We start from the raw sequence: 21,457 nt of genomic DNA, 5'->3' as shown, positions 1-21,457 counted from the left end.
TTTCCTAAAATTTGTTTTCAACAGATGTTAGTGCTAAACAGTTAGCAGAGAGGGTGGTGAAATAGGTGGAGCATTGTCCAGCTGTGTTTTATTTAATGTATGAGTGCAGTGATACTACACAGACTGAAATTGGATACATCCATGGAACAGCTGCCTTCCTTGAACCAACTTCTAAATTTCTCATGAGATAGAGAACTAGATTTGCAGTTGGATATGACTACCTATATATTTCACACATTATGCATAAATACATATACAGTGTCTCTGTGTGTCTAAGTATGCCCACAAACTTACAATGAAATTCTAGTTTAATAGAATTTCTGAATGTGTATAATCATTCTAAGAGCTAGTAAATTAAACAAGGTACTGTTTGATAATTCAATGTATGTAATTTTCATTCAGATTAAACAATATGTAGGGGATTATTATTTCAGTTTTTACCATGTATATGTATCACTTCCAGATTTGGTTTATGACAGTTTTGTGCTCAAAGCAGTCACCTGTCATCAGCGCTAAAACTTAATTTATATTTAATTTTCAGATTAATGCATTTTATTAAGGTTGGGATAGGATGGCCGAATTAGAAAGTACTGTTCTAGTTCATATACGAAGAGTGAAATATTCTGAAAAAATCCAAGTTGTTGTATAATCATGGACTGTGTTTTTTATGGACACTAAGAGCTCCTGGTGAATGAAGCTGCTGTGATCAGCACATACACTGGTAAGAGCAGATAAATGGCACTGTATCCTAGCTCCCTAGTCTTGTTTCGTTGTCCTCACCAGTATGCAGGTCTGTGGTCTGGTTTGGAGACCAGATTGAGCCCGAGACCCGTAAGCAAACTTCACCTTGTTGAGGTCACTAGAGTATACTGCTGTGACCTTTATAGAGGCTGTTTCACCAGGGCTTGCAAAAGCACAACTAGTACAGGTAGTGTGTTCCTGCCCTTGTAATGGGAGGACTGGCTTATATTCAAGACCACCTTCAACAGCCTGAGTGATTTTTCAGAAGTAGGAACACCTGTTTTAGTCAGCAGAAAGCATTGCATTGCCAGCCGTTGGTTTGTCACTTGTCACAAATGTGCAAAAGCCTGGTTGATTTTGATATTTGATGTGTGAAAGTGTGGTGCCAAGCTGGGTAGGAGTTGACAGGGGTGTAGGAATGTTTTCTGTACTCCAGACAGGTCACTGTTGTTTCTTGGCTGTTGCTTTGAGGTAGGAAAGCAAGGCAGGGCTGCGCTAATGTGTGCTGCTGACTGCATGTATAAAACAAACTTCAGTTTTGATTGTTCTCCTTCCAAAACAAATGTGGTAATGTCAGAAAATGAATCCTTTGATGTCAAGTTGCTAAGAGGTTAACACCGACAAACAAAAGCAAGGCAGTGTGCAAACTCAATTGCTACTTGTCGTATTTTTTTTTTTTTTTTTTTTTTTTGGTCATTTTTAAATGATAGTTTATGGTATGTCCATATGTGTTATGGAAAAGGGAGTGGTGGGTGTGTGGGTTTTGGCATTTTTTTTTATGTGGGTAAACCACAGATGTGCTTGAGGATCAAGTGAATGATCTGAAATTGCTCTTATTGGAAGAATATATATTTTAAGTCATTGGTAAAATAGAGCTGTTAAAGAATACAAAAGGAGGCAACAGTGGACTGTAAAAGTAAAGAACCATCATCAAGGAAACAAAGAGGGAAAAGAAGCCAAAGTAATAATACTGATTGGATTTATTACAGTGTGGTCTAGAATATGTGACAGAAAGGAAATGACATGTTGTGATGTGTATAACAACATTTTTCTTATGATGAATGGTTAAAAGAGGTTAGATCTTCCAGGGAAATTGAGGAGATATGGTATACAAGTAAGAAAATCAGGAACAGCTTTCATCATGTTGAATTTAAGTTGCCAGTTAAGCATTCACAAAGTGATGTCAAGACGAATTAAGATGTTCAGAGGACAGAGAATGATGTACCTTTTCTTGGAAAGTACTTTAATGGCATGAAAATATTGGTAGTCGTGGTTGTGAATAAGGTTTTCAAAAATACATTGTAGAGTGAGAAGTTCAGTGACCAAGGGGATTAAGTAATGGTGAAAAGCTAGTGAAACTGAGAGAGAGAGAATCATGTACCAGAGGGAATAGTGAAGAAGGGAGCCAATGTGTAGAAGGTATACAGGAGATACTGGACCTCATAAAAGAATGAAGGAGAATAGAAAATAAGCACTTTTTTCTAAGGCTGATGAGAATGAGGATGGATTAGCATTGTTGGATTTGTCAGGGCTAAATCTGTTGAGACTCAGGAAGGATTTTAAGTGGGATTGACAGGGAATGAGGATGGAGGAGAAGGCAGTATTGGATGAAAAGGCCAAAGTATGAAAAAGAGTAATGGACAGAAAGAAACATAGAGCTATTTGGTGAAAAGGGGCTGATGCAGATGAGATTTCTGAGATACAACTTTCACAAACAAACCTGTTCTCTGAAGATGCCACTGCTGATGGAGAAGAAATATGAAATTGTCAGGCATGAGTGTGAAATACTGTGCTGAAATGAAACTGGAAGGCTAGGATGACAAAATGGAAGGAATCTTTTTGTTGGATGCAGAAGAATTTTAGGGATGCTAGTGGTAAAAGAGAACTGTAGTCAGGAAAGATACTACAGAGCGTCATAAAAAATGGGAATAGGAAAAGAAGAGAAAAGAGGGTTTCAAAGCAACATTAACAGCAGAGGAGAAGGCTAATTGCAGAATGAAAGATTCTGTAACAGTTCTGTACTCGTCAGAGACAAATTGGTATGGAGATACTGCAGCCTCTTTGAGGGAGTCTTGAATATTGATTAAGACATTTTTACATTACCATAGTTTTGATATTGAGATTATTATTTGTATGAAATGAGGAGAGATTAATTGATTTAAGGATGTTAATTCCAAACAGAAGAATTCTGTCCTCTTATAGTTAAACAGTAATCTGTTTTTAATGTCTGTTAAAAAGAAAACTAATTTTAGAAGTGATCCATGTTTGAAACGTATTCAGGAATCTCACTGTAGAACAGCAAGCCACATTATTATAAATTTTTTTCACTCTACCTGATGCTTAGGTACTTGATTCCTGCTCTAGGCTAGCTTGGAAACTTGATACGACAGGATGCTGTGCAGGGTAGATGGATAAATATACAGCGTGTTTTAAGATGGAAATGTTCATTTTCAAGTCATTTCAATATTGAGTGTCAGAAATCAAATCCAAGTATACCTGGGCCTCATCTTGCAGAAGCAGTGAAATCTTGGGTTTAACTTTAACTTATTTTACAAAGTATCTTTAATCATGAAAGATTTTAAGGGGGTTTGGGGAGTTGAAGTTGATGCTACCACAAAACCTGAACTGCCAGAGTTATTTCAGACAGTGTGTTGTTTCTGTGCTAAATGCCAGATGAATTCAAATGTAATATTCAGTTGTAATTTGTTGTATTTGAACAAAACCACATTTTGTCAACAACTGTATATTGTATGCATGGAATCAGTGATTAACACTGTAATATTTTACTTGTAAACCCTCTAAATATGTTATCTATAACTTTGGGGTTACGGCTTCTGAAGCTAAGTGGGAATTTCTTTCTTTTCCCTGTGGAACACTTGTTTAGTTAGTATAAACCACTTGCAGAAAACAATTTTTGAAATTTTTTTCCACCTTCCCTATTTTTTGCTTACAAATCTGTAGGGTTTTTTATTTGTTTGCTTATTTAGCTAGTCAATTATAAAAATATTGTGAGAAAAAGCAATGTCAAAGAAGTAATCATGAAACTGAACTAGGAATATTTCTTGAAAAGAAAATTATGTTTGCTTGAGTTACCTTTTTTTTTTTTTTCTTTTTCCCAACCAGCTTCTTACTTTGACATTTTACTCATACATAACTTTGGGGCCTAATCCTAAAGTTGCTGAACTCATTAGGTAAATTCTGAGTTAAAGGTAACTGAAATTGAGGGCATTTAGCAACTCTGCATCCTGTGCATTAATAACAACATATCTTTAGTTATAATGCATGTCCCCCATCATCCACAAGTGCCCATCTGACCTGTAACAGAAGAAAAGGAGTTTCCTTTAAATTCTCAAAACCAACTTCTCTCAAGAACTTACTTTGCTGAATGATGATGGCATTTTTTGTTTTCTAGAGGCTTAAAAAAAATTTCAAATATGTAGGGTCCTTGAAAATCAGTGTTAAGTACATTGAGCTAATAATCGCAGTCACCTGATGCAACATTATTTATAAACCACTGAGGCTCTGAGTTAAGAATGCTCATTTTATCACTGAAATACGTCATGTGGCAAAATTCCACTTACCCTTTTTAACCGAGACATTCTTCCTTCCTCGCCTTTCCACCCAAATAAATAAAACCAAATCCATGTTTTACAAATTTTATATTATTTTAAGTAATAAATAGAGAAAATACAGCATAATGGTTTGCAGTACATTTTTGTCGGAAAAAATCAAATAATGTAGAAGAAATAATAGCTCACTATATGTTACAAGAAGTTTAGTGAAAGTGACTGTTCATTTCTTAGAAATACACATATCTTGTTGGAATATACATGTCTTGGCTACTTTTTTTCAACAAGTCAGGAAATTTATTATACAGCCACCTTTGATAATGCACTGCACTTTGATAACAGCTTTTTTTAGCTCAAGTGTTACTGAATGAGAAACATTAGCTTTTTGTTATTTCTGTATATTTTCAGTTATATTTCACTCTATTCACACTGTACCCCTATAAGATCACTAAAATCAGTCTTAAGCTTTGGGAGCGCTGAAGACTGGAAGAATGTGAAAAATTGTATTGAATTATGGTGGGAATAACTTTGTGGTAGTTGCTTTTTAAATACACCTTTGTAGCTTCTTTGTATTTTTTTCTGTTTATATTTTTGCTTGTTCATTGCCAATAGGCAAAAGGCTACTTTTTATTGATATGAAACATCTGGTGTTGGCATAGATGATTTGAAGCAATCTGTGGACTTTCAGTGGGGTTCTGGTATATCTTAACTAAATTTTTAATGAAATTTTTACAGAATAACATTGATCAGATTTGATTATTTTCTGGAAGACAAATGAACCTTCAACAGCTGGACAAACCTAAGAGTGATTATTTTTGAGAGAGGCAAAAGGAGGGTTCAGGGTTTTTTTGTTTTGTTTACAGAAGCCATATTTATGATAGTAAAAAGGAGGAAAATCATGAGTTTGCTAGGATAGCATGGGATGGGTTAGATAAGTTATGAAAAGATACAAAGGAACATTTCTTTTACATCCTTGTACGTTTTTCTCATGCAGTGTAAAAAATCCCCAAAGGAAGCCAACGGAATAGTTTCCAAAAGCTATTTTTATTAGTAATATTTATCGGTTTTGTGGCCAAGATAGATTATTTTCTCAAATGCAAAGTTTGACAGTGCAGCCAAACATTCAGCTGGGGTTTCATTTTCAAACCATTAGGCAAATATTTAGCAATGCTGTGAAGAAGCCATCCTTCTAAAATGGTTTCCTAAAATCTTTCTTGATGAATTAACTTAAACAAAAAGAAATTGTCTCTGTGGTCAGCAGTATTCTTTGACATTGAATGCTCTAGAGTGGTGAAGGAAGTATGGGCAGATAGGAAGGATTTTCTCATCACTGCAGTGGTTCAGAGACATCTCTAAGGCAAGCCAGCCTGCTTGCTTCCTTCTTTTGTCTAAAACCTCATATAGTCAAATGTATCAGGTGCCTTGCCTCATTGCCTTCTGTGTAGATGTTAGAGATTTTTTTTCAATAGAAATCTACTTTTTGTATCAATTGGAATTAACAAAATGCTAAATCATTTTTCACCTTGACTGACTACACTGCTGTATGGCTTCTGTTCTAAGAATTCTGTTTTCTGTAACAACCCAACATTTTCTGACTAAGCATTTCACACTCGTGTTTTTATTTTCATTCATAGTTCCATGATATAACACATGATTCATTGCAAGGGATTGAAGATTTTATAAACTTTAAAATAGTTACAGAGCTATTATGTTTTCCTTTTTTTTCTTTCTGGTTATGTAGGTTTTTCATTGCAAAACAGTTGCTCAAGAAAAACTGCAGAATATTAAAAAAAAAACAACCCCAAATCTCTTATCTGTTCAGTAATTTCAAATAGCTAGGAAAACTTCTCTATGAAATACATGTGAAAGATTATTGGAGGGTATTGAACCACTGCTGAGTGTGAGAGATAAAGAAATCCAAAAGACTTGCCTCCCCTTGAATATCATCCCTCCACCCAGAAAAAGGCCTTAGTTGCAACAGGTGAGAATATAATGGACATGCAGGACAGTTAAATACGATTGCCAGTCCTGGTTATGGCAAATAAAGTTAGGTTACTGTATTCATAGTTGGTTAATTAGGATTGAGAGAAAGGAAGGAGTGTTTCAGGTCTGCTAATGATACTTGTAGATGTCACTGAGTTAGGAAATCATGGAGAAGAGCAAATCATGTAGCATATAATCATGTAAACACTAAACCCTCAAATTTCACGAGTTAATCTTGTTTTGCATCAGTATGGTCATTACTGAAACAGCATCTATTTCTACACCACGGGAAGTGGTATTGAAGAGCTGTCACATAAATTGAAAGTTCAGGGATCATGTTTACAGAGACTTAAGGAAAGCATCTGATATAGTCTGCAACTGCCTACTCAGGGAAAAAATTGAGAAATTCCTGAATTCAGCTGGCATATGTAGACCTGATAATGTGTAAGTGATATACTAAACCCAGAAAGTACAGTTACATTTCTTTTCTGGATTATAATTGAGAGCAAAGCAAATATGCTTCCTTTAGTGGAGATGGTTGAAGGGGGGATGGGGAAATAGCCATTTGGAGAGTGTAACTCATGCCCTGGGAACCTGTCTGTCTTGTCAGCTGTGATCACAGCTCTGAGACTGCTGGCTGTCTCTGATGGGATCACTTTCAACAAAGACCTGGACAGCTTTGTTCAGTTGTGACTAAAAAGGTTTCTGGTTTGTTTGTTTTCTTCTTGCAGCTTTATAGCTCATGCCTTTGTCACCTTGAGACTGGCCTATGATAATATGTTATCTTGGAAGGCTTTTATGTCTACTAAGAATTATCTTTTTTTGTAGTTGAATATTGTCAGTGTCAGCTAACTTATTTTGCTGGAAGTATCTTAGTTGGGTGAAATAATCCGTTTAAATCTTAAAGAGCCATACATGGCTTGGGACTTGCCTATGTGGCATCTCTGCCCAGCTAGTCTTCCCCTTCTTGCCTCATGTTTCAAACTGGTGTAAATCCCGATTTCCAGCTCTCTCAAGGAGCATTGGAAACATTCCTTGATGTGAAAGAGGGGGAGCAGCAGGTAAGCAAGCGTAAGAGGCATCTCCAGAGATGACCTTCCCTGTTCAGAATACACCTTCTTTGTGCTGGAGCAAACTGGAGTAGATTGCACATTGCTAGTGGCACACTCAGTATTGGATAGAGTTCCTTTTGCTGTCAACACAAATGTGGTTGTGTGGTTGACTGTTCACACTAATAAATAAGTAAAATTTTGTTACATGTCTGTAATACAAGGAAAGATTGATACAGCAATCTTTGTAGATCTCACTTTCCCCAAGGCCTCCCTTAATTTACTGCCTCTGCTTTTAAAAAAATCTTGAAGATGTTAGGAACAAGAAGGAAGAAGAATGTTCTGGTTGGGTCATTCATTGTTTCATTAAAAGAAAAAGGTGGGGGGAGCATTATAATCTTCGGAAAGTGTTGGATTACTGTGAAATACTGTATCCTAGAAACAATGTGGAATGTTAAAAAATTTTATTAGTTAAGTGTATTATTGATTTTCACATGGATGTGGCTTGGATTTCTGAGGTGAACAAACTGACTAGGTCTATCTTCTGCTTTTCCTAGAACATGTTTTATTTAGGATTCTGAGAAGGAGAGCAGTTGTGTGGCACAGAACTCTAACCATGTGGCTCTGTTGTAGATCATTCATTTGTGATAAACACTTCATGTGGCCACTGTCGTCTTCACTTCCCATATGGGTCTTCTTCAATCCACCCAGATTTTAGTACAAAGGATGTTCATAGTGACGGTCCAGTCATGTACCTTCTCCCCGTGCCGCTCCCCTCCCCCTTCGCAATCCATTCTCTGGCTTCCTCTTATCTTCTGGTTCTCATCCTCTCTATGAGGACTGTGGTGATATTGCAAACTTTGACATTTATCTGTTATCCTAGGTTTTTTGATACATGCAACTGTGTCCTTTCTCACATGTGCTTCATGTTTTCTGCCTGTCATTTCATGTTGCACACAAGTCCAGTCAGCTGTAATTGCTTAACAAAAATATATGTGCTAATACAAAGCTAGAAAGAAAGTGCTTACATTGCTAGAGTTAGTTGCTAGAAAGCCTTCAAACAAGTTGCAGAAGATAGAGTGTGTTACTGCAGAATTTGCTGAAATAAAGAAACCTTTAAAGAATTTTAAGGAGTGATGAACTTGTCAAATTTTCAATGGCACATGACTAGTACTCCATAATAGCAGGCACTTCTGCAACAAAAGGAGAGGGGCAATGAGGTAGAAATGTAGATACACTTTGCCCTAATTATCTTTACATCTTTATCTAGTGTTTCAATGCTTTCTCCTTCACTTTCAAAATCAAACTTTTAAATTGTGTATATTAGTTCTGTTGTTTCATGTCTTTCCAGCAACATACATTCTGATAACAATTTTTTTTTTGCTAATGATTTGTTAGCAAGATTAGACATCTGTTAAAAATGTTAAGAGGCCAGAGGCCAAACACATTATTTTGTTTGAAAACTGCAGTGAACATTTGCCAGTATATGTAAAACTTCTTGTTCAACCTTCTATCATTTTTAGAGCAACCTTCAATCATTTTAGAATATTTGATTTAGTATTACAATTCAGGGTTATATTCCTTTGCAGAATAATATATGGAGGGCAAGCTTGCAGAGCTCAAAGTTAGGAAAACAATCTTTTTACTGGTAAACTGAGCAAATTTATTTTTAAAGACAAACAGAATTGCTGATGCAATCTTACTGTCCCTATCAGACAAGTCTCGCTTTACATGAAATCCTAAGGCATTGAAGCTGGGTAGAGTTGGGCTAAATTTGTTCTGTTGTTTTCATTTTTGTGATTAAGGGGCAAATGTCTGAGTCTTGCATGTCTGTATGTTGCTATTTTACTTTTTCTGTGGGAGAGTTGAAAAAGGGTAAGAACTGTTCAAAGTAGAGGTACTTCATTGAGAAGGCTCCATAGTGGGTGACATATTTAAGGTGAGTTGTTTAATTCCTGAAAAATACAGTTCAGGTTTGATTAATGGATTCATAAATTCATGCTATATAAAATCAGTATCTTTGACCATAGAAAAATAACAAAACTCTTGAAACATTATGTGATTTACTATCTATCTACATATATAGAGATGTTTGTGTTTTTTACTAGTAAAACATAAAAGAAGAGGCCTTGCTGGGACCCCAAATCTTTTTCTTTATTTTAATTTGTATCCAAAGCAAAACAAAAGGAAGGAATTTCAGACTGATTAATGATGAAATGAAAGGAAAAAAAACACTCACTCTTGCATTAAGTTGGTCAGAAAAATGAAAAAAATGTTATTCTAATACATGTATATCAGTCTGACATTGCCAGGGAGGGATGGGAGTGTTGAGTAGACAAGTGTTGTGGAGCCCAAAGTTTTTCCAGTTCATTTGAAATAGCTAAATACCATATTATAATCTTTCTGTCTTTTTTTTTTAAGGTGTGATTATTAACCATTTATGATGTTTTTGCAAGTGTCCATGTCATTTCTTAGACAGAAAATACGTAATTTTAATTGCTTGGTAATGTTTAAAAAATACTACAGAAAATTTATTTTCTGATAGCCAATTCACATTTTATCCTTTGTATGTTACCACATACTTGGGAAATTTTAGTTAACTGGATGCATAAAATATGTTTCTTAGTATTTACAAACACCCCCACCAAAGACGTAGAGTTGTAAACTGCAGTCTGTTCATAAGAGTTTCTCCAGGGTATGCACAATTGGCTCGAAGTGACAGCAATTTCAAAACAGGTACTACTGCTGAATGTAAGCTATTACATTCTATTTCCAAATACTCTAAGAAGCATTTACTTGGTCTTTGAAATCCGCCTTTGTTGAAGAATCATTTGTGGAGGAAATGACTTATGTGACTCCTCTCAAAACTTGACTAAATCTGCACTCCAAAATAAGCTTGCAATCATTAGTAATGTCATTACACAAAGTTTCTCTAGCTTTTGGACCAAATTGAGAACAAATATTTGAAAGGGTAAACAACATTAATTACTTTACTAGCTTGGGTGTTTTGCATACAAAATAGCCCTTAAAAAGAGCCTTAGTAAGGTGCATGTTCAAAAATTAGAAGATACAGTAACTGAGGATTCCTGTGCAAGCTTAATTCAGTCCATGTGTTTGCATTTTGCGATCACATCCTCTTTTTTTATTCTGTGGAACTGTGTCTCTTTTAATGTATAGATTGGATAGTAATCACTAAGCAGTGACAAAATACTGCTCAGTATTTTGTCTTTTACTGTTTAGGGTGCGATTCTAGATCAGACTTAGTTCATGCCATTAAAACCCTCTTCTGAAAATACACTCTTCTACGCACATTTTTCCGTTTTGCTCATCACTGGTAAGTAAAGGACTTTAAGGCCACTAATTTCTCTTCTTCCCCTCTATATGAGGAAGGGCATGTTTTAATCCTCGTCTTACAGATGAGAAGCTGAGATACAGTTGTGCAGACAACCTTTAATTCTTGAATGTTTTATTTTACAACTATGTAAATTAGTTTTGTTAGGAAAAAAGGGCAAATGAGAAGTGTAATTTCCTAGGTGTTAAGAAAGGAGTCAACCTGTCTCAAATTGCTTCATCTCTGTTTCTGTCTTGTCCCTTTTCTTCCATTTTCCCTTCCTGTGTATGAAAGGCATCTTGGTATCTTAGCTGAGACCTTTGGTTTTGGTTGGGAAGTAGGAAAGCTTGATTTTACAAAAGTGCTAAAATTTAATTAGAGGTTCCTCCCTTTTTAATAGAATTTTTAGGGATTTTACTAAATAGTGACTTAATAAATAAGAAGTCAGCTCTACACGGGAGCAAAATGTTAACTTGAAAGTAATTTCTACCTTTCTCCAGTATTATCAGCAAAACAGAAATAAAAAAATAAACGTACATCATTCCCAAACTTGGATTTTATTGCAGCTAAACGGAACACAAACCTCAGAATATCTGAGCTTTGTTCTATTATATAAACCATGAATTTTGGCAGGGATTAAATTTGGCAAAAATAAATTCTTCCAATCCTTCTTTTAAGTCCTTTCCAAAGTATTTATATTGTATTTTGGTATTTTTTGTAACTATAAGCCTGCTTTGGGGAGTGTTGAGAACTGTCTTAAAAATGTATTTTTACCTTAACCAGGTGTAACTTACTTTATTCAGTGCTAGTGGGAGTTTTCCAGGAGTGCTGAAGCTATGTAAATGTGGACTGTATAATTAAATCTATGAAAAAGTAAATTTTGCATTCAAGCTTTTATTATGAAAGCCTATTCTAAAACATATATGACATTTTTAAAAGTCTGTAGAAATACTTAGCTTCTATACCTGCTAAAAATGCAGGGTTTTCTGTTTAAATGTAGGAATAGCAGCAGGGTACACAAAATGCTACAAATAAATGTTTGTCTTATCTTGATATAAGCACATTTTCTAATGTTTTATTTGTTTGACAAACAGGTACACACAAAGTTCCACTGCAGGCAAGCTCATGCTCCGGGCACCGACACTTCATGCTTGACATTTTCCTATGATGGTACTGTCCTTGCCAGCCGGGGAGGTAAGTGATCGAAAGAACACTTTGATGACTTGAATGTAAGACAATTTTAACTTTACTAAGTGAAATGGTTCAGTAAAGAAACCATTTAAATCATATCATCGTTAAATGTAATTGTTTATGATGGAGGTAAGGTAGTGAAATCAAATACTAGTGATTTAACCTGAAGTGTTTCACAATTTACATCTTTTATTTTGATACACTATGCAATACTGTGTTCCTGAAAGCGCATTTTTCAGCAGTTAAGGAATATTTTAAGAGAACTTTGCTGTTTATATTACACAGTTCCTGATCTCCCTTCTTGTCTAGCATTAATAATACACCAAAAGGAAAGTATTAGCTTAATTAAAAATAAAACTAGTCCAGTTATTTTACTTAGCTCTTTCTGGGAAGATTACTATCTCTCAGTAACAGTATCTCTATTCTGGAGTTATTCATTCCTCAAGCAGCTTTCTTACGCAGTGTCCTTTTCTGTTCTAATTGGAATTTTTATCTAATTTATATTATAAACATCAAGAAGTGATGACTGGAATTGAGTGGCCAAGATGAACTTGAATGGCAAAAAAATTTGAAATGTCTACAGGACAGGAAAGAAATCCTTGCTTTTTAAACTTCATATAAACCTTCTATAAAAAAGTCTGATATAACAGAACAAGTCTTGAGAAGGCAAAGGGATATTTTAAAACTCATTCACTTCAGTATTAGATGTATTGGACAGGACGGTGTCTGCCTAATACAGCTTTTCACACAGAGATTTGTCTACCCAGTATTTTGCAGGCAGGTGCAAGTATACAATCCAAGCTGTCTGGATGGAAACCAGCTGTAACCAGAAGCTATGTGTATGCATTAGCATGGCCCCAAGGCCAAATAAACAGGTCTAGGGAGAGGCAGTGTATGTTAATGTCGCTGACATTGTACCTCACATATGTACAGGACATCTGGTCAGTTTGGTACTTAGACAGAATGAGATTACATATACAAAACACCAGGATAGAGGTATTCTTAGACAGCAAAAGCTCTGAAGCAGGGGATGCGCTTCCAAGCCAAGCGTTGTAGCTTGCAGTTGCTTTGTGTCCTCCCACTCCCCCTGCCCCTGATGAGTAGAGCGGCACTAGTGGCTTTTACAGCAATACGCAGCTGCTCTTGGATGCTACCTCTGACTTCTTTGTATGTCTTGCCAGGTTTCTAAGATTCCAAACATTATGTTCCCCAGATGACATCTTTCAGAGTAAGATGATGGTAGTCTTGTCCTTGACAGCCCTAGACTTAACTAGGGCACGCTAATGCAACTTGGATTGTTTCTTAATTGCTGTTGAGGCTCTTGGATACAGAGTTCTGTTGCCACTGTACTCATCATGAATGAGTCCTAAGTGGTTGAGGTAAAAACTCTCTACCTTGCTGGTCCTTACTGAACTAGACATTTACTGTGTGAGAACCTTCTCCTCCTTGGAAAGTAGGAGTGAACCATCTGTCTTTCTGTTCCGGGCTAAGTGAAACACTGCATCTGTCTGCCAGTGGTGTTGGCCCTGAAAAATGCACACAGACATACTTTATAAGATTTAAAGAGAAACCTCAGTGTGCTTTTAAATATTAACGGCAAACACAATTAACACTTATGTGAGGAATATTCACTAGTGCTGTCTTGAAACCTCCATTTATGTGAATTCTCTTATGTTTCACATTTATAAATGTAGATCACATAAATGACCTTTGCTTTTTTTTTTTGCATGTGGCACTTTTGGTTGCCTGTTCTTCCTCATCTGTCTCTAGATTTTGTGTCGTGTTAAACAGACTTTCACTTACTTACGTTTTATCTACCATACTCCGCTCTAAGCTATGTAAAATGTTGATTGATTGTTTGCAGAATGTAAGACTGTACGGAAATTTGGCCCCTCAGTGTGGATAAAAGTGCTACCTTTGTCTGGTGTATTAAAAGAAAAAGCTCTGTGTCCACTATGCTAGAGAATAAGGAGGAATCATACCTGATTTTGACTTGTTTGGTTAGTGCTTTAATATGAGTATTGCTTTGGATCTATACCAACAAAAGCAGATGTGGATCCAGCATTCATAGATTAACACACCTGCCAAGTGCTGAGGATCAAAGAGAGGATAGCAGTTTGGGGAATGGGGACTTTCATTGAAAGCTTGATTGACTCTCCGGCATTTGATGTAGATTCTGTGTTGGATATGAGAGAGATGAGGCAGGGCTCAGCTGCAAGCACAAGGGAAAATGAAAAGCTAAGGAGCTGCTTATGAGAGTTCCCAGTCTTACTGTTCTTTGGTATTAGGTAGTAACTTGACAGAAACTTAAGAAAGTGATATTTTTGCACACTTGTAACCATGAAAGTAATTTTTTCTAAATACAGTGAAGATTGTATCTGAGGAACATTTTCTTTGTTTAACAGTGAAGAAGTAAGCATTAGGACTGGACTTGGGGGTCTTATAAAAATTTAAAAAAATTTTTTTTGACTTCTGGTATGTGGAGTTCATTTTTGTCATAATATGAAGCAATGACTTTATTAATTCCATGAATCTCATGATAGCTATTAGTTGGATGGTTCATTTATTTTCTGTGGCATGAACAGTGTGCAGACTCATGGCATCATAATCAGTAAACTTACATAGGAAAATAAGTTCACTGTAGTTAAATCCAAGAAAAAATATTCACCTGGAAGCCTATCAGATAGCTTATGCAGATACATGCTTTCTTTTGAGCTCAAAAAAATTTTTTTTGTGTTTCCTTTTGATGTTTTGGAGGGGTTTTTTTTCACTTTTACCTGTATTTCTCTTTTCACAGTGTTCTTGAGGAAAAATAAAACATTTAATTTTGAAGTTGGTTTAAAAAGTAGAAGCACCTTGAGTACAGTTTCCTGTGACTTTCGATTTTGTGTAGAGTAATAATATATTGCTCTTTATGTTAAATACAAACATCAGTATTTTAAAAATCAAATGGTTTTATGTCAAGTAATACTTCTTGGGAGCTAAATGCTGATGTTCCTTTCAAAAAATACCAAAAATGCATTCGTTAGCTTTAATAGACATAGTCAACTATTTGTAACACTTGGAGCTGAAATGGCTGTCTCAGAGTCTTACAGTATCCTTCACTTCCATATGTTTAAGAGGTTGATGCACTTAAATATTTGGCCAGGCTGGTATGGATGCAGGTGACAGTAAGAGCTATTCCAAGCCTAAGCGCAGAATCCCCAATTTGTGACTTCCCTTCCAAGGCCTTCGGCTCAGGGTGAGTGTGGTCCTGACCTCTGCTGCCTCCGAAGGTCATACTTTAGCTGTGGCAGCTCCCCTTGCAGAATCAGTGCAGAACACAGAAGCGTATACCTTGTTCGGTAAGGTGCCTCTCCTCACATATATAGTATAAGCCTTTAACAGGAACGCTGAGTTTATAAATTCTGGTTCTCCCTCATGGTAAGCCTTGTTATGCTATGCCTTTCCTATGCTGTATTTTCTTTTTTAAATTCTCATTTGCTATGTTTCTTTGCTTTCCCCAATGATCTTTGTCAATTTCTGTCCATGAGCTTTGCTTTCAACATAGGACTCCCTCTTAAAATAGGAGCTTCTTTAATGGTGTTGCTGACTTTAGGCTTTTTGAATTTTTGGCAGCACTTTTGCTCCTTTTGGGCCATTTCCATCCATGTACTTCTGGTCGGTATCTTCTGAAAAGAAAAAAACCAACCATGTAAAATCTTTGTACTGTCTGTGCGTTGGCCTTATTTTGACTAAAAGCCATTTGCAAAATGCCTATCCTCGCTCACCAAAGACTGTTTTTCTAACACCTAATTGTTAACCTCTTGATAAGTCCAGTGCTCAATACCATTGGCATAATGCTGTCTGACCTGATCATATCAGACTAAAGCCTGTTTATTGGTATCCTTCTTATTAAAAAGGCAAAGAATAGAGTTTGAAATGCTACTAAAAGCTATAAAAGCTTTAAATAATCTTGCCAGGCTTTGGAGAAGTCTGCCATTGAGAAAAATACTGAATGATGCACATGGACTATTTTGAATGCTTCATACTGAACTGCACAACATCTGTTTATATGTTTTTATTTAAGGGTAACTATTTTTGTCCATCTATGAAATAATTAAAAATAGATTAGTACTGCTACAGCTCTCATAAAGAACCCCCTTAAGCATCGATGGAAGGATTCTTCTAGAAAAAGTTCTTGGTGTTGTGGCAAGTAAGTATGACTGTTTTCTTAGTGACAGTGATATCAACTCCAAATGCAGATTAGATTCAGGTACCAATAACTGTATTTTCAACACAGAAAATTTTAATTAGGAAAAGTGAATCTGAGCAAATTCTTAATGATGGTAAGAGTTTCACAGCATTGGCCTAGTCATTCTACTAGCATTCCTCCTTTTCCAAATACTTAATTATCTATTTCTGCACAGCGTAAGACAGTGTTGATTTGAAATCAACCACAACTTCTAGAGTCTTCTAATTTTTCAAACCAGCAGATTACATTTTCTTTTCAGCAGAAGAGCTATAGCTAAATGTCTGACTGCATTTCTCCTGCTAAAGCCTGGCAGAACTACAGCTTGAAGATCATGTCAAGGCTCATTCCACTGAGAACAGAACAGCCTTGGCTGCTAGCCTTAGATCTGTCCCTATTCAGGAGATTTGCAAAATGACCAAATGGTATCCTTTGCATACATTTATAAAATGCTTGTGCTTTTGATATAACATCTTGCTGATAAGTGTTTTTCTGTTGGGTGTGGGAGGAAAAAGGAAGGGTTCGTATTACAAGACGAAATGTGCTTGGGATGGAGTCTACTGGGAAACAATAAGAAAACACATATTCCCAAAATAGGGACTCAATATTTTTCTTTCTTGTCATTTTTTAGCTTCCCAATGAACAGAAATGTACTCTGCTCTAGACATCATTTATTTAAGTTGTCCACTTCTTAAAAATATTTTGTAGTAAGGAGTTATCCTAGTCTTTAATATAAATATACATGATGTACGAGGCCACACATTACTGCTTTCCCTGTAAAGGGTACTGCTGGCCTTCATTACTTTTGTTACAGCATGTTACTTTTTTTTTTTCTTTAACATTTTATTTCCAACGCCTCCTTTAAGCTCTTGATCTCAAAGGCTGTGAATGAAACTTTTAGACAACAGAATTACTTCCCTGCAAAGTTTGTGCTTTGGAAGGCAGCAGGTCTATGGATTACCAGTCACTTGCCTCCTTTTTCCTTCTAGGTCAGAAAGATTTTGTAACTTTTTGTCTAATATTAATCTCTGGATATTTTTAAAGGTATTGTTGTTTGAAAGTCCTTCTTTTCACCCTTGAAAGTGCTGAGGCACTGATGTCAAATGCAAGGAGATGTCTAGGTGCCCAAGTGATGTGCTTCAAAGCTCAACTTCTGTAGCTTGTCTCATACTGGAAATATGTATCCCAGAGGGATGATCAACAGAGATGTAGATCTCTCTGAGAATAACTAAATAATCTCTTTTCTTTTTTTCCTGTTCTCACTTTGTTAATATGTCATAACTTTTCAAAAAGGAATAAACAGCCTGACTTTTACTGGCCTACAGTCCCACCATGTTTATCAAACACAGATGAGAATTGCTGTAAATGTCATGCTGTAACCTCGATTTTGGCTTTTATGGCCAAAGGTAGTGTAGAGGACTGTGAAAAGGTTTTGTTATAGCAAGTGTGGGTTCACTTGCTTCCCTTCTCCCCCTTCCCCAAGGGGTTCTGACTGATGCCAGGCCCTGTTCTCCATATTGAGATTGCAGTTTGTTGGTGTTTACCTGCTAAAGAAGTGGAAAGATTTCATATGCCTTCCATTTTTCCTGATCATTTTTTCAGGGCAGGTGGAAACCAGACACATAAAACTTGTTTACTTTTTGATCTAGACCATCCACAGTAACATTTTAATTTCTTTTGATATCTTAAAAGTTAAATTTACTCCTAGTAGCAAAGCACCAATGCTCACAAACACAGAATATGTTAGTGTCTGGGGAATCTGACTCCACTGTGGCTAATGTTTCTTGGTAGGAGGTGTTGCCACGATGGAGTTGAGCCACTGAGTAGAAGTTTCTGATCTACTGGAGTGTAGCAGGTGGAACTTGTTATCCCTGCACTTTCTTAGTCATTTAGGGACAAAGAACTTCCAAACCATCCCCATTTTGAATGCTTCTACTGTGTCATTCTGTTCTTTTTGTGTCTGAATTAGAGTATTAAATTTTCTGCACATGTCTAAATTCTTGACTGAAGTTCTTTATTGCTAACCTTCATCCCTTTTATTTCATAGGAGATGATACTTTAAAGATATGGGATATTAGACAATTTAAGAAGCCTCTTAATTCAGCGGAAAGACTTCCCAGCTTCTTCCCAATGTAAGTACACTAATTTATTCCAGCTATTAGAAATAGCAGTAGTTGTGCTGAACAGGAGGGAATCTACTGGAGTTCTCTTCCTCCGTCCTCACTAGGTCCAGAACTTTGCAGAAGGGACTGCACAGGGAGAACTGTGCAGTGTTGATTCTTGGCTACTTAGGACTTCACGTTGCTTTAAAAGATCTCATCGTATTTTTTGTGATAATTCATAGCTAACTTTGCTAGTTTTATGCCATTTTTCAGTCTCACATGTCTTAGGTCTAATTAGATTTGCAGCTTTTCCAGAGGAGGCCAGTTCATTGCCTTATGTTTGTGTAATGAGATATGTAAGTAATCCTCATTCTTATTTGGTCTGTCATTAATAAAAAGAAGAGCTGGATTGAAAAGTAGACATAACATGAAGGTGCATGATATGAATTCAGATTATAATGTTAGAAGTGCTTATGACTGTATTCTTTGGTACTAAAATACCGTATTGTACTGAATAGCACTAAGTATCATATTTAATATTGTTATTGGTATTACCTACATCTCTATAGCTGTAGCACAGCCAAATCCAACTCTTAAGGACAATTTATACTTTTGAAATAAGGTCTTGGAAAGGCAGGTCATGGACAGCTCAATCTTGACTGCGATTTGTAGCACAGAATAGTAAACAGACAAACATTTTGGGGCACTGTTTAAACACAGTCTTGCATCATTGAAGAATGTATCACCAGCAAAACCAGATTTCATGGTTGATTTATTTTTTTACTTAATGATGATAAGCAGGTTTGAAAATACTTTTTTTTTGTTTGTTTCTTATGTTGAAAATTTCACAAGACTTTTGAGCAGAGGAGAATTTTTTGGGGAGGAGGATTTTTATTGGATCTGCCAGTTTTGCACATTCTGTGCACAGCTGTAATTGTACATGTAAACTGTGTCTGATAATTATAGTAGTAGTTGGCAGCTGACAAAAGATTTTTTTAAAGCTTTGTCTTAAAAGTATTAACAAACAGAAAGGATTATTTTTAAAGAGTGCAGTTTATATTTAAGTTCCCTATATATTAATTAATGGTTTGCCCTGTATGATGATTTGTTTCTTCAACAGGACAGATTGTTGCTTCAGCCCAGATGATAAAATACTTGTCACCGGCACCTCTGTTAAGAAAGGTGGAGGCAGTGGGAAGCTTTTTTTCTTTTATCGGGAGACATTCCAGAAGTTGTATGAGATAGAAGTTACAGATGCGGTATGTATTTTAGTTTTCTTTTGTCAACTATTCAAACTATGAGTGAAATCACATTCATACGCTTTTTCCCCCTTGTGCAGGTAATGACCTACTAACACTACTGTAATTTTTCTACTTCATCTTTAAGAGGTAGAGTGGCCTGAATAGGTGCTGCTCTCCTTTCAATTAAAAAACAAACAAACAACAAAATCTTGGGAAAAGGTGTTTAAGCACTAGGAGGTCCCTGCTTTGGTGTTACTATTGCATTTCTCAAGGATTTCTATGAATCCTTCTAGGTCTGTGAAGTGAGGCATGAATCCTAAAATTCTTACACATTTGTGCTGTTTACTCCACCAGTTATCATGACGAAATGCCATATTGTGACAAAACTATTTGTCCGTCAAACTAGACTTGTGATTAACTATAGAATGTATTTCAATGGAATCTACATTGTGTAAATACAACAATTTTGTGGCAAAAGGAAGGCATCATTAGGAATCCCTCCATCAAAAATACCATTCTCAGCACTAATATAAAACCCTAAATTTATGAATCTGTAATACAGAATAGTCTTTGTATGCCTTGAACTGCCTACCTATTCCCTCGCGCAAAAGGAAAAAGCTTAATATCGTAGTTCAAAAAAGGTCCTTTCACTCTTGTAGTGTACACAATTAAGCTTGTAGATTATGGCAAACACCAGTGGAAGAAATTCAAACAGAAGTACCGTTGCTTAAATATGGCAATGTATGCTTAAGTTCCATTAGTTGTTGCAGTCTGTCCGATAGCACCTTTGTTTCTTTGTTTCAGGATATTGTTTTCTCCTTCTGCACTTTTCTTAACCCAGCACAGCAGTCTTTTCTAGCACAGTGGACCAAAACCCCTTGTGCTGGAGATAATTTATACAGAATTTACATTTGTATTTACTTTTCTTTTCAAATCCCGTTTTCTCTTCTAATTCATCCTAAAGCAAAATTGGCTTACAGATGAATTTGTTATATCCATCATTTCTGTGGCAGCAGTCTTGCAAATTAAAAATGCAGAATTCTTGTCAAAGCAGAAAGCATGTGTTTTTTTCTGGAGAGGAAAAAAAAACCCCCTGTTTTTATTTTAAACTTGTATATTAAATACATTTTTTATATGACATTCGAAGTTTTACTTAGTGCTAAACAATTTCTCCAAAGATAGCATAAAATGAATTTTAAATTTTTCTCCTATGGAACATACCAAACTTCAGCTTAACTTATGAGGATTTCTAGTGAATTATTATTTTCTGATACAAGTATTATAACCAATTATTGTCACCTTTTTCTGAGACAAAATGTGAATGCCTCAGTATCCCCTCCGAAACCTCATGACAGAGAAAAAGAAAACAACTATATAAGATAAAGTGCAAGAGGTATATTGTTGTAGGAGCTCTTCTGTCCTTGGGCACAGGAGACAAAATAGCTTAGCGATTCCATTCACAATGAATTTGGACTCCTTAGAGCTAAGTGTCTGGATGTGGTAATGATGGCATCTCCATTTAATGGTGGTGAAGTCAGTAGCAGTGTACAGAAACTTCACTTGAGCTTTAAGACTGCAAAACTGAGAAGTTTGTCAATGGTGGATCCTGTATCTCCAAAAGAAATTAAATAGTGAGAATTACCACTCACCAACCTACCTGTTTTGCGTTCAAAGAAAATATAATTTTCATTTGCTAACCTTGTCTCCCAGAAAATTGGTTCTTTCAATTCCCTGAAATAAAGGGTCTGTTTACATCCTGAGATAGATAATGCTCCAGGATGGTCCAGCAAATATTGTTTTGCTCTCAGCTTCTCTCAGAATTGAGAGGTAAATTTCTGTTCTACTTCAAAATGCAAGAAAGACATGGAGCTGAGAACAGTAGGAAATTGTTGGAAAAACAAAATTAGGGGTCAGTAAGTGACTTCACTGGGGCCACTCATGTAGTAAAATTTTAAGTATGTGTGCAAATCTCAGCAGGTTCATGATTTTATACTATAAATTTATATAGGTGCTGAGATT

At 36.0% G+C, this 21,457-nt stretch overlaps 1 protein-coding gene across 2 annotated transcripts in view; it reads left to right on the top strand.

Moving 5' to 3' along the window:
- Positions 1–21,457, top strand: part of WDR70 (WD repeat domain 70) — a 141,129-nt gene that overhangs the window by 90,766 nt on the left and 28,906 nt on the right. For both annotated transcript variants that reach the window (XR_007505003.1, XM_049794329.1), the window contains exons 11-13: positions 11,768–11,867; positions 18,143–18,227; positions 19,318–19,456. Coding sequence is in view for 1 of the 2 variants with exons in the window: in XM_049794329.1 (XP_049650286.1) it covers positions 11,768–11,867; positions 18,143–18,227; positions 19,318–19,456 (324 nt within the window). In the remaining variant the exon portion in view is untranslated. The remainder of the gene's footprint in view (positions 1–11,767; positions 11,868–18,142; positions 18,228–19,317; positions 19,457–21,457) is intronic.

Source organism: Accipiter gentilis, chromosome Z, assembly GCF_929443795.1.
Source record: "Accipiter gentilis chromosome Z, bAccGen1.1, whole genome shotgun sequence".
NCBI classification, from domain to species: Eukaryota; Metazoa; Chordata; class Aves; order Accipitriformes; family Accipitridae; genus Astur; species Astur gentilis.
This window is presented reverse-complemented; position numbering and strand designations above follow the sequence as displayed.